Genomic DNA, 13,228 nt, shown 5'->3' with positions numbered 1-13,228 from the left:
GGTGAGACAGTAGCCAGGAAGGAGATATGCCTGTGGAAGAGAGTCTGGGTGAGTACATGGCCATATAGCTCGAGAGCAGCAGCAGGAGCAGCGAAAGAGGCTTTCAAAGTAGGCATCCCTCAAAGAGATTTCACTGTGGATCAACCGAATGCCCTTGCCCTTTCTATCCTTCTCATGAGCCTTTTTACTCAGGTGCCTGCCTTGTTTTTGCTCAGCTTTGAAGGCCTCAGTCCCGAAACGTTGGTTGTATATCTTTACCTCCCATGGATGTGGCGAGACCTGCCGAGTTCCTCCAGCATTTCTGTGTTTTTACTATTTCTCTTCCATGGATGCTGTCTGACCTGCTGAGTCCTGCCTTTGTTCAGCCAAGATTCCAGCATTTTCAATTCTTAAGCTCACCCGCCCAAGTTGCATTGCCGCCTCCCCCCCACCCTCGCCCGCCCGAGTCATGCTGCTGTCTCTCCCCCTTCCCCACCCTCAATCGTGCTGCCATCTCTCCCCCTTGCTTGCCCACGCCACGCTGCTGTCTCTCCCCCCACTCTGCACAGCCGCGTCGTGCTGCCGTCTTTCTCATCCCCCCCTCGCCTGCCCAAGTCATGACTCCATCCCTTCCCCTCTCCCCAAAAACCGCTGTACCAGCGCCAGGGGAACTGCCCCCTTCTCAGTTCCCCTGCACTGGTACAGCGGTTTCAACTGCATGGGGGATTATGGGTAGTGACAACAGCCATTGAGCCACTGCCACTGGGCTGACTGAAAGCTCTGTGATACTGGACGGGACCCAGTATAAGGCAATTCAGAGGCACTTATAAAGTAGCAGAACAACATGGAATATTCCAATATGTGTTGAGCAAGGGTTATGCTCGATAGGGAATAATGATACCACTAACTAGCAACACGGAATGCGACAGGATACACGGGAGTTGAGGGTCGCGTTGGGTCATGTTTGGTGTCAAACTCCATCTTTGATGAGCAGATCTCATCTACTGAAAAAGGTGGCAGTTTTTGGAGGTTACTGATTTTCAGAACCCAGATACAAGGTTAGACACCTGTACAAGGATATAAAACCTGAATCAAAGGAATTTTTAAAGAAGACTGATTTTAGTGTGAAGCCTGACAATGGGTTCGGGCCCTTTACATCCTCTGGATGCAGCATGACCTGCTGATCACCCAAATCCAATATGCAAAACTGCTTGGTAAAATTAGGTGACTATGCTCTGGAGAATCTCAAAATGTAAAAAAATTAAGAGAGCCAAAATACAACTGCCCTATTCACCAGATGAACACACCTTATCGTAGAGAAGTGAATCATTTTAGACTGGGAAAATTCTCTGCTTCGTACCCCGAACAATTTGAACTTGGTTTAGGCCATTGTTTGGAAATTAGAATGAGCCTCTGGTTTCCAATAGATTGCTATTCAATTAATCTAGAATAGTGTGTTGATTTCAAGGCTAGGAGAGTTCAGAGTCAAACTCAGCGAAGAAAATAGTTCTGCTTGTGGTTTGCAGGAGGGTTCTCTGGAAGAACCAACTGGAGAATAGTTGGCCAATGATGATCAAATTTGCATTTTTAGAGAGGGGAACAGACTGAATGGTAAATCAGATGAATGGCTTGATCAATGGAATAGTGTGATGATGTATGCATTCATTCCAACTTCGCTTGACAGTTGTTCCATTGACAGACCTCTCTCATCAATGTGAGGCAGTGCCCCAAAGTGGCACCCAACATCATAAAGGGTCCCCACCATCCTGGTCACAACTTCTTCTCATTGCTACCTTTGGGTACCTCCAGCTGGGTTCAAGAACAGTGTCTATCAGTCTCCTGAACTTCCTCTTATTACACTAATCATAAACTACTCTGAAAGCACAAGCAGGCTGTCTGTACTATTATAACACAATTTTTTTTTCTTGCACTTTGGAAACAGTGAATATTTCCTACCTACCTTTATGTATTTATGATCTCTTTGTAATTTAAAGTACAGGTATACTGTTTTCATTTAATTTAGAGAAAACAACAGGGCTTTTCTGGCCCTTGAACCTGTGCCGCCCAAATGCACCCATGTGACCAATTCACCTACCAACTCTAGATAAAAATAATGCATTCCAAAGGCATATGGAGCCCTCGTTTGGTTCATTTTGGATAACGATTTTATTGTCATATGCATTCAACAATCGACATGCGACTCAGGATTGCATCATTTTGTATATCAGCTGTTAAGAACATACTGGCATCAAAATTCACATGCATCCAAGTAACCAAAATGGTCTCTCATTCTATTGTACAGTTGTGCTGGTGTCCTTGGATCTGAACAAGGCTTTTCACATTTGATAGCCTGCCATCTGCGCCAGAAGCAGAGAGATGCTCGGGCAGAGGGAGGAAAAGTTTGACTGGGGTCAGATAGTTATATGTGTAAAAAAAATGGACTTTAAGAAGGTGAATGGAGAGCTGTTGTTTGAATCACCAGTTCTTTGACAAAAAAACCTCTCCCAGGTGAAAATATAATCTCCTCCCAAACTAAAATGGTCAAATCTTCTGTATGCCTCCAATTCCACTCCTTTGGGCATCCTCCAGTATCTTTCACCCTGCCGTGTAACACACAGTTCTATAAATCGGTTCCAAGATTACATTTTGTACAAATACGGCAAGGTAGTTTGGAGTAGGACCTCTATAAGAGAACAATGTGAAGCTGGGAGAACTAGCAGACCAAGCAGCATCCATGGAGAGAATGGTCAGTCAATGTTTTGGGCTGGAACCCTATACTGAGTCCTGAATATTTTTGGGTCCTGACCCATTTCTCTCCACAGATGCTGCACAACCTGCTGAGTCCCCAGCTTCCCTTTGCTCACTCCCACCTTCAAGCATCCGCAGTTCTTGTGTTGGGGCGTTGGTTCTGTGTTCCCACGACCAATGTGACATTTCTTTTGTAAGCAGTCTAACTAGTCAACCCATACATAGTAGCACAGTAAAAAGTACAGTAGAGATTCAGTTTCAACATAGCAAAAGCAATATTATTTTTACTGGTGCGAGGTTCATTCAAGAATACGTTAACGGCAGGAAAACAAACTGTACTGGAATCTGTCAGTGCATGATTCCACGCTCGTGAGATCTTCTTCCCAACAGGTGTGGCAGGAGAAGAAACAGAGTCACCACTTCAGAACTGATGGAAATATTTCTCCATCTCTCATTCACACATTCACTCTCTCTTAATATGCAGGCTGCTTTTCTGGGGCAGCAGGTGATGCAAATGATATTGATGAAGGGGGTAGGGGCAAGTTTGATGGCTTCGGCTGTATTCACAATGCTCTGCAGTCTCTTGCAGACCTAGAACCATAGAAGCAACAGCATAAAGCAGGTCCATCGGCCCTTCTAGTCTGTGCAGAACTATTTTTATGCCTCATCTCACTAACCTGGACCCATTCTCTATCCCTCCATACCCCTGCTTTCCATGTACCCGTTCAAATTTTTCTTAAATGTCAAAGTTGAGCCTGCATTTAACAATGCAGCTGCCAGCTCGTTCAATGTTCCCCCTAATGTTCCCTTCAAACATTTCCCCTTTCACCCATGTCCTCTAATTTTTAAAAAAATCTCACCTAACCTCAGTAGAAAAACTAACTCTACCCATCATAATTTTACATACGATCAAATCTCCTCTTATTCTTCTGTGTTACAGGGAATAAAGTCCTCGCCCGATTAACCTTTCCCCGGAACTCAAGTCTCGGCAACATCCTTGTAAATCTCCTCTGAACTCCTTCAATCAATAATATCCTTCCTGGAATTAGGTGACCAAAACTGCAGCTAATATTTTGGCCTCATCAATGTCTTATGCAGCTTCACCATAACATCCCAACTCCTGTACTCAATGCTTTGATTTATGAAGGCCAGTGTGGCAAAAGCTCCCTTTGCAACCCCATCTATCTGTGACACCATTTTCAGGGAATTATGTATCTGTATTCCCAGATCTCTCTGTTCTACCGTATTTCTCAGTGTGCTATCATTTATCGGGCATCCCCTACCTTGGTTATCCTTTTGAAGTGCAACACTTAACATCTGTTTGCATAAAATTCCATCTCCTTTTGCAGCCATTTTTCAAGATTTGAACACATTCCTCACTGCCCACTACACCTCCAATCTTTGTGCCACCTGAAAACTTGCTGATACAATTTACAGCCCTGACAACTATATCAATGATCTGGATGAAAAACAAAGTGAATGCAGCACTTGAGGCACACCACTAGTCACAGGCGTCCAGAGAGGCAAATCATCCACTTCCACTTTCTGCCCGACTGAACCTTCCTGACCAACCTCTCATATGAGACCTTGTCTAAGTAAAGTCCACATAGACAATATCTACGGCATTTCCTTCATCAGGTCCCTTTTCACCTGCTTTTTTCAATTTTCTCCCCATTTAGAAAATAACCTGCCAGTTTATTTTTTTTTCTACCAAAGTGCATGACTGTACTTTCTAACATTGTATTTCTCTGTCCATTCTTCTATGTGTCCAAGTCCTTCTGCAGCCTTCCTGTTTCCTCAACACTATCTTCACCTCCACCTACTTTCATATCACCTGCAAACTTGACCACAAGCCCATACATTCCATAATCCAAACCATTAATATACAACATACCAACACACTAATGGCATCGTGAAGAAAGCACGCCAGCACCTCTACTTCCTCAGGAGTTTGCGGAGGTTTGGTGTGACATCAGAAACCCTGGTGAATTTCTACAGAGGTGTGTGGAAAGTGTGCTGACCAGCTGTATCATGGTCTGGTATGGGAACACCAATACCCTGGAGCATAAAGCCCTCCAAAAGGTAGTGGACGCAGCCCAGGACATCACAAGCAAAACCCTTCCCACTATTGAGTACATTTACAAGGAACGCTATCATCAAAGACCCACACCACCCAGCACATGCTCTGCTCTCGCTGCTGCCATATGGAAAGGTGTAGGTGCCGCAAAACTCACACCACCAAGTTCAGCAACAGCTGCTACCCCTCCACCGTCAGACTCCTCAACGACAAACTCAATCCGGGATTCATTTAAGGAGTCGTGCACTTTATTGATTTCCTTTGCTCTCTCTCCCTATATTGCACAGTTTGTTTACATTTGTTATCTGTTTACAGCTCTTTTGGTTGTTTACATGTTCACACTGTGTACACTATTTTTTGCACTACCATTTAGCGGTTATTCTGGCACGGCCACAGGAAAAAGGAATCTCAGGATTGTATGTACTCTGACAATAAATCTGAACACATAAAAAAGTGGCCCCAACACTGACGCCTGTGAAAAATCACAGCCAAACCAGAATATGATCCTTGTATTCCAGCTCTCTGCTTCCTGCCAGTCATCCAATGCTAGCATGTTTCCTGTTATACCATTGGCTCTTATCCTGTAATTAGGGATCCCGTCAAAGGCTTTCTGACAATCCGAATGCAGAATATCCATTACGTCTCCTTTATCTAGCCTCCATTCAGCTTTCTGAACGTTTTCTCCCTTGAAATATTGACTTCCCTTCCCTGATATCCTTCATCACCTGGCACATTGCTAATGCCTTCCACAGTGAAAAATTATGCAAAATACTCATTTACTCCCTCTGCCATCTCTTTGCTTCTCATTATTATTTCTCCAGCATCATTTTCTAATGGTCCTATATCCTCTCTTTTACTGGTAATGTACTTGAAAGAGCTTTTTGTACCCTCTTTGACAATGTTTGTGAGCCTACTTTAATACTTTTCCCTCCTTATGAGTTTTTGTACTTACCTTTTGGAAGTTTTAAAAAATTTCCCAATCCTCTATCTTCCCACTAATTCTTTCTTTGTTGTAGACCCTCTCTTTTGTTTTCATGTCGGCTTTGACTTGTCTTTCCAGCCACAGACGTGACATTTTCCCCATTTGAATATTTCCTCTTTTTTGATATTTAGCTTCACCTTCCTCATTTCTTGCAGAAACTCCATCCATTGCTGATCTGCCGTCTTCTCGACTGGTACCCCCTTCCAATTTACTTTGGCCAGTCCCGCTCTCATGCCGCTGTCATTCCCTGTACGCCACTGAAATACCGACACATCTGACTTTAGTTTCCCCTTCTTAAATCTCAAAGTGAACTCAGTCATATTGAGATCATTGCCCCCTAGTGGTTTCTTCACCCAGAAGCTCTCTAATCACCTCTGGTGTATTGCACAGCAGCCAATCCAGCGCAGCCAATAACTTAATGGGTTCATCAATGTGGTTTATGGTGTGAAAAATAAAAAATTTAAAAAAAAACCAAGCTGCTCCAAAATGCCATCGTAGGCATTCTACACATTTTATTCCTTGCGATCCAGCCCCAACCTGGTTTTCCAAATCTACTTGCACGTTAAAATCCCCCAGGACTACCATAACATTGCCCTCTGACAAGCCTTTTCTGGCTCGTGTTTGGAAATCAGTATGAAACTGCCAAGTGTCTTTTTACCCTTGCCATTTAACCCAACCCAACTGTATGGGAGAACTGATTCCCATACAGTTAGCCTGGAGAAGTTGCTGATGGACATACATAGCATGTCAAATTTCAGGATTCTGAGGAATTAGAGGCCTTAGTTTACCTTCCAGGCCATCGCATTGATGTGGTCAGATTAGAGCAAGTCATTAGAGGTATTTTTCCCTAAAACATAGAACCAGTGAACACCACAGCGCAGGAACAGGCCCTCCTAGTCTAATGTCTCCATTTCAGCACTGTTGATGCAGATCCAGGAACGAGCACCACCGGAAATCCCTGACCAACTCCTTAGTCTTGAAAATGAGAGAGAGGTTATTATCCTGGCACTAAGCCACCGATTCCCCGTTCCACTAGTTGCCATTCCACAAATTTACAGGTGGAATTGGAGCGGTGCCTGGCCAAGCAGTCACGATTGTACAGGGAGTATAGAACAGGGGTTAAGAGCGATCACAGAGGTTGTCGATTGGATGCAGGACAAGAAGCCGTGGATCCAGTTGCAGAGGTGGGTGCTGAGCCCAAGGTCTTGGAACTTGCGGGTGAATTTATTTGGGACCCTGACTGATTTGGCACCAAGTCCATGTCCGTTCCAGGTTTTCCTTGATGAAAGCCAGAACGAGAAAGGGAGAAGGGGAAGTATTTCCATCAGTTCTGAAGTAGTGGCTCTCTCTCCTGCTCCTGCCACACAATGGAGAAAGGGATGCACAAACTTTTTTCTACCTTACAAATCAAATGAAACAAGTTAGTTCAGGGCAGCACTATCAGGAAACTGGTGGCTTTAGAAAAAGACCCCTTATGCAGACCATTATGCAGGGGATATTGGCTCGAATCCCAAATCCTTCAGTTTTGGTTGCTATAGAGTGGCACACCACCCACTAACTACCCACTCAGGTAACAAGCCTTGCTTAAATAGTGCAGGTTGATGAAGTACAGGGAAGGTTGTGCTGCACAAGGCTGAGTACTGGAGGGTCTGGATTTCAAAGCCAACATGTCCCATGTGACAGTGGGGCACAGAAAATCCACATTTTTTTCTTTAAAACCATCATTTTTCCACTGGCATGCACAACTAAAACAAATGTACATGTCAATTTGTTGTCTCATCAATCACAAGTATTAACATTGATATAATTTCATTCAGTTATTGCAGAAAGAATATGCATCAGACAACTGAAAGTCTAGATAAGTGTGGAAGATGAATTTACCAAATATAATCACTAGATTTTAGATAAGTACATCAAGAAAACAACTGAGAAACATCCTCTTTCAAATCTAGTACTGTGAAATGATATAAGAATAGTTAAATCTCTTGTAAAGATGTCTCAAAGCAGGCAATGCTATAGAATTTCACATCCATTTTCAGAATTATTTAGTCAATGAAATGCAAAATCTTGACTTACAATAAAACAAACTTAAGCAAAAGTGTGAAGGATGAGCTGGCAAGAAATTTGAGAAATCAAATTTTTAAAAAAATGGCAGATAAGCAAGGCCAAACATTTTTAAAATGATTAATTTATAATAGACATATATTCCCAGAAATGAAATACCAGCCAGTTAAAGAGATTATCAGAAAAGGCCGACAAAGCTGTGAAGAAGAGAAGTCAGCCTGAGGATTGGCAGAATTTGGCAAATGTTGACCAAACAAATGGAGAAAAAGTGAATGAAAATCAGCAAAAGATAACAGATCTGCTGTAATGCTTCTAAAGGTATGTGGATCTTTTACAGAATTAGATATAGAAAATATAAAAATTAGTGACATTAGCCAAAAACATGACACTACCCATGGTCAAAAAGCAGCCTTGCAGAAATGCAGATTTAGTGCGGAGAAACTGAACAAATTGGCAGTTAAGAATACAATTTGGTAATATGAAAATGTTTCAGATTGCTAGGGATTGCAGAATGTTTTTAAATAGTCAGCGGCAGTTCCGATCTATTTCTTTACCCAAGATAAATTACCAGTAAGTACTGTTTTAAAGACGGTTAAACCATCATGGTTAAACCATGACAGTTCCACGAAACTGATTTCAGTGATTAGGAAATTATTCCACAAAGGTAAAAATGGAAGGACAAATATCCACCCAGAATCTATCATTCATAGCCCCTTAAGAATGATGAGTCATATCCAACATAACTGGATAAAAACATTGAATGATACATATAAACTCAAAGGGCAGAATCTGCCACTGTCTAGAAGGAGTTTGTGTATTCTCCCCGGGTCTGTATGGGTTTCCTCCAGGAGCTCTGGTTTTCTCCACCCTTCAAGAAATCTCGGGGTAATTTGGGCTGTTTGGACCAAAATGGCCTGTTAGCATGCTGTATCTCTAAAACAACAAAAGTTTTGATGCAGCATCTAATACTAAATCAAGTCAACCGTCAAATGACTCAAACCTTACTGACCATATTCCTGGCCACTGACTAATTAGTTTTGACCCATTTTTACCAGCCTGATCATTATCCCCTCTCCTCACATTATATAGTTGCTTCCAGCCCCATTTCCTTTCCAATATTTCTCTTATCCCAGGCAGTGTGTGTCTGTGGGTATCGTTCTCAGCAACATTCACATCTTGCAATATTAGACTTCTTTCACCAACCTGCTGGAGGAACCTGGCAAGTTGAGTCAAGAACGGGCAGGTCAATGCAGCAAGGTCCTTCAGCACATAGCTTTTCGCTCCAGGTTTCAGCATCTGCAGTCTCATGTCTCTCAGGAACAATATTACATAGGACCTCCACCAACCCCCCAAGGTCGCAACATTTTCTCACTGTTACCTTCTGGCAGAAGGTTCTGAAGACTGAAAAGCAGCATGTCTAGATTCAAGAATAGTCAACCCCCCCCCCTGCAAAAAAACCAAGTTTTAGGCTCCTGAACTTAATCAAGGACAGTCTGCACTACCCAAGTAACATTTTTGCCCTACGATTACTGAAGTTAATGCTTATTATCTACCTGATGTATTTATTATCTCATAAGACAAAGGAGGAAAAACCCAACACCCAACCCCAACCAACCAATTTTCCCCTGCAACCGCTGCAACCGTGTCTGCCTGTCCCGCATCGGACTTGTCAGCCACAATCGAGCCTGCAGCTGACGTGGACTTTTACCCCCTCCATAAATCTTCGTCCGCGAAGCCAAGCCAAAGAAAAAAAAAAGATATAAATATCTGTTCATATGCAGAAAGTAAACACTTCAGGGATAATGTACACTATACAATGTGTATGAAAATAAACTTGTTATCTTTAAAAGCCTAGCCTGTTCACATTCTCTCTCTCTCTCTCTCATGTTTTCTCACACATGTACAAACCACACCCCACCTCCCCCAATATATTCTTGTCAGAGTGACTAATGTGTTGTGGAGAGGCCAATGGAACCACACTGAGCATTTTGTGGGGCAGATAGCAGCAAGAGGGACAGCTTTAGCAGGACAGGCTGGTACCAACATGGACAGGGAGAGGGGGACCATTCCTGAGCAGGCCCAATTACGGGGCTATGAATGGAGTGACGGATTCCCATTGGAGCGCTGCTGTCAATTTGATTTAAAATTTAAAATTGATTTTCCCCATTACGCGAATGCTACCATTATCACGATTAATCTCACTACCATTTTCTACAACTTTTTTTGAGGATCCAAAATGGTCCCACAGTGTGCGACTGTTTGTGAGCTGCCTGTCTGGTATTCAAAAGTAACCTTTCAATTAAAAAAAAATACAATACAGGAGAAGGCCCAAGCAGCTGATGAAACAGTGGCGCCCAATTGCACCTACCAGCCCCATACACCTTTGGAACGTGGGAGGAAACCGGAGCACCTAGTGGAAACATATGCAGTCACGGGGAAAATGAACAAACTCCTTGACACAGTAGTGGATTCGAACCCAGGACGCTGGTGCTGTAATAGTTACTGCTCTAATTGATAATGATAATCATACTGCCACTGCACAGCTTATCACTCTCTGTCTTTGTATACGGGATTAGAAACAATTCAACGACTTTGCTGGTTGGTGCCTTTCTCTGCAAAGACATCGGATGGAGTTCTGTTACTTTCCTTTCAATGCACAAGGCCACAAAGACAGAAACAGACAAGTAGGCATGCAAATCCAGTTTAGTGATAGGTTCTCTTACGTTGGGCTGGTAACTGGCTGTTTGAAGACTTCATCGGATATTTTTAAATTAGGTTTATTTTTCACTTTTCCTGTAAAGCAAAATGAAAAAGTGTCAAAAATCAAATGACTGATACTTATCACAATAGCAAGAAATTAACCGTGCACATTAGTTTGACTTTGAATTTTGTTTCTGCACTAGCCGTAGTTAATTATGGACCAAATATTTTTTAAAAAAAATCACATTTGTATTCTTCTACCTCCCCCCCCCAACTTCATGCCCCCTGTAGTCTGTTCCTTCCCTCCATGTCCAGCTACACGGGTCTGGGTTTCTATTCAGCCTCACTGGATCACAGCCAACAAATCTTCACCAATGTCACTTCCTTCACAACTCCAGCTCTTTCTCTTTATGTTAATACTGCTGTTCCCAGTGACATCCTTCCTTAACAAAGGAGTGGTTGCTTTCTGTACGAGCTCCAGCATTTCCTTGGACCTCTAAGTTCTGACAAACAGTTTATTTAACATCAACTAAAGAGTGAGTCACAACTTCCTCCAGTTGGATGTTGCAAAAACTAAAGCCAACATCTTTGGCTTTTTTCACAATCTTTCTTCCTTTGTTACCATCAACAACATTCCTCTGGCTGACACAAGCCTGGTTCAGCTATCTGAAGAGAGAGGAGAGGCAGATCCAATGCCTCACTGCAATTATTGGGTTAGTAGATTGCAAGGATTGTCACAGGAAGATGGTGTTCGGTTGACAAATGAGGCAGAGCAATGATATAATCGAGCGCAATCTTGATACCGGTAAGTGCAAAATTATGGATGATGACAGATCATCTCAGGTAGGACATTATATTGAATGGCAGAGCTTTTGAGAGGACTGAAAAAAACAAGGAAACCTGAGTGCTGAATATGGCAGAGTAGTGAAGGTGTTCAGGATTCTCACCTTCTCGAGCCAGGGCACAGAATACAATAGCAGTTAAGATGCAGGTTATACAAAAAAAATTGAGGCTACACTTAGAATTCTGGGTGCTGTGCCAACAGGATAGCAAGGGCATGATGGCTCTGGAGAGGGTGCAGAAGAGACTCGCCAAGACGTTGCCTGGGAAGCGCTTCTCAATTACGAGGAGAAAAGGAACAAAACTGGGCTTGCTTTCTTGGGAGTGACAAAGGATGAGGGAGCCCTGATAGATGTATTCAAAGTTATGAAGGATTTTGATAAAGGTTATATTCCAAGAGGATGCAGTAAATAATTATTTTTCATGCAAAGGGTGGCTGGAATGTGGAATTCAAGACCTGAGACATTGGTGGAGGAGACATTCCCATAATACACAGTAAAACCCTTGGTATCGGAATTCAAGCAACTGGCAAAAAAAATTAAAGATGAAAATAAATAATATCAGAATCAGAATTTATTGTCATGAACAAGTCACAAAATTCATTGTTTTGCAGCAGCGTCAAAGTGTAAACATTCATATAAACCACCTTACAATAAATTTTTTAAAAGCACGTGAAAAGGCAGTGTCTTGGTTCATTTATTGAGGAATCTGATGGCAGCGGGGAAAAAGCTGTCCTTGTGTTGTTGAGTGCTCGTCTTTAGGCTCCTGTACCTTTATCCCCAATGGTAGCAGAGTGAAGAGGGCGTGGCCTGGGTGGTGGTAGTTAATAGGGGGAAAAATGTATTTAATATTATAGATATTCTCTGAAGTAACACATAAACCTCTTAGCAGCTGTTTGAATAGAGTTGTATGAAACAGCAATGGCGTCACCTAGGACGAAGAGCTGGATGATGCCACTCGCTATTGGGGTGACTCTCTTAAAATGTCTCCTTATCCCTGATTAGTAAGAGAGTCACCCTGGTCAGAGGCTTTATCTGTAAACTTGGGGGAGGAGGGGAATTCATTATCTATAATGATATTGTTAGTCTTTCGGGTGGCTCTGTGGAGGGGGAGGAACCTGCAGGTGCAACAACGGTTAAATCAATGTGACTGAAAATAAAGTAAAATACTTTATGGTTTATTTATTCATGCAAGTGAAGTTTGTTCAGTGCAAATACAGGATAGTATTTTTTATCTTTTACACTGTTTATTCTTAATGCAGGTGTATTAATTAGGCATTGTAAGAGCAAGTCTCAAGCAACCGTATAATATATTTAACCGGCATCTAACAATCCCCATAGGTGCTGGATACCAGAGGTTTTACTGTATGAGCAAATGGATAGCCATGAAAGACCTCAACAATGAAGACGCTGTTTACATCCGGTACCGCACGGATGGCAGTCTCTTCAATCTGAGGCGCCTGCAAGCTCACACCAAGACACAAGAGAAACTTGTCCGTGAACTACTCTTTGCAGACGATGCCACTTTAGTTGCCCATTCAGAGCCAGCTCTTCAGCGCTTGACATCCTGCTTTGCGGAAACTGCCAAAATGTTTGGCCTGGAAGTCAGCCTGAAGAAAACTGAGGTCCTCCATCAGCCAGCTCCCCACCATGACTACCAGCCCCCCCACATCTCCATTGGGCACACAAAACTCAAAACGGTCAACCAGTTTACCTATCTCGGCTGCACCATTTCATCAGATGCAAGGATCAACAATGAGATAGACAACAGATTCGCCAAGGCAAATAGCGCCTTTGGAAGACTACACAAAAGAGTCTGGAAAAACAACCAACTGAAAA

General features: G+C 42.7%; 1 protein-coding gene across 5 annotated transcripts in view; it reads right to left on the bottom strand.

The window, feature by feature from the left end:
- LOC138758860 (dual specificity mitogen-activated protein kinase kinase 3) overlaps positions 1–13,228 on the bottom strand; it is a 175,184-nt gene that overhangs the window by 60,961 nt on the left and 100,995 nt on the right. For 3 of the 5 annotated variants that reach the window (XM_069928359.1, XM_069928363.1, XM_069928360.1), the window contains one exon: positions 10,574–10,643. In XM_069928359.1, coding sequence (XP_069784460.1) covers positions 10,574–10,643 — 70 coding nt within the window. Of the gene's footprint in view, positions 1–10,573; positions 10,644–10,922; positions 11,066–13,228 lie in introns of those variants that run through there. The other 2 variants (XM_069928358.1, XM_069928361.1) reach the window with 1 other exon arrangement.

Source organism: Narcine bancroftii, chromosome 3 (assembly GCF_036971445.1).
Source record: "Narcine bancroftii isolate sNarBan1 chromosome 3, sNarBan1.hap1, whole genome shotgun sequence".
Taxonomy (NCBI): domain Eukaryota; kingdom Metazoa; phylum Chordata; class Chondrichthyes; order Torpediniformes; family Narcinidae; genus Narcine; species Narcine bancroftii.
Note: the sequence above shows the minus strand (reverse complement) of the source record. Positions and strands in the feature narration are given on the sequence as shown.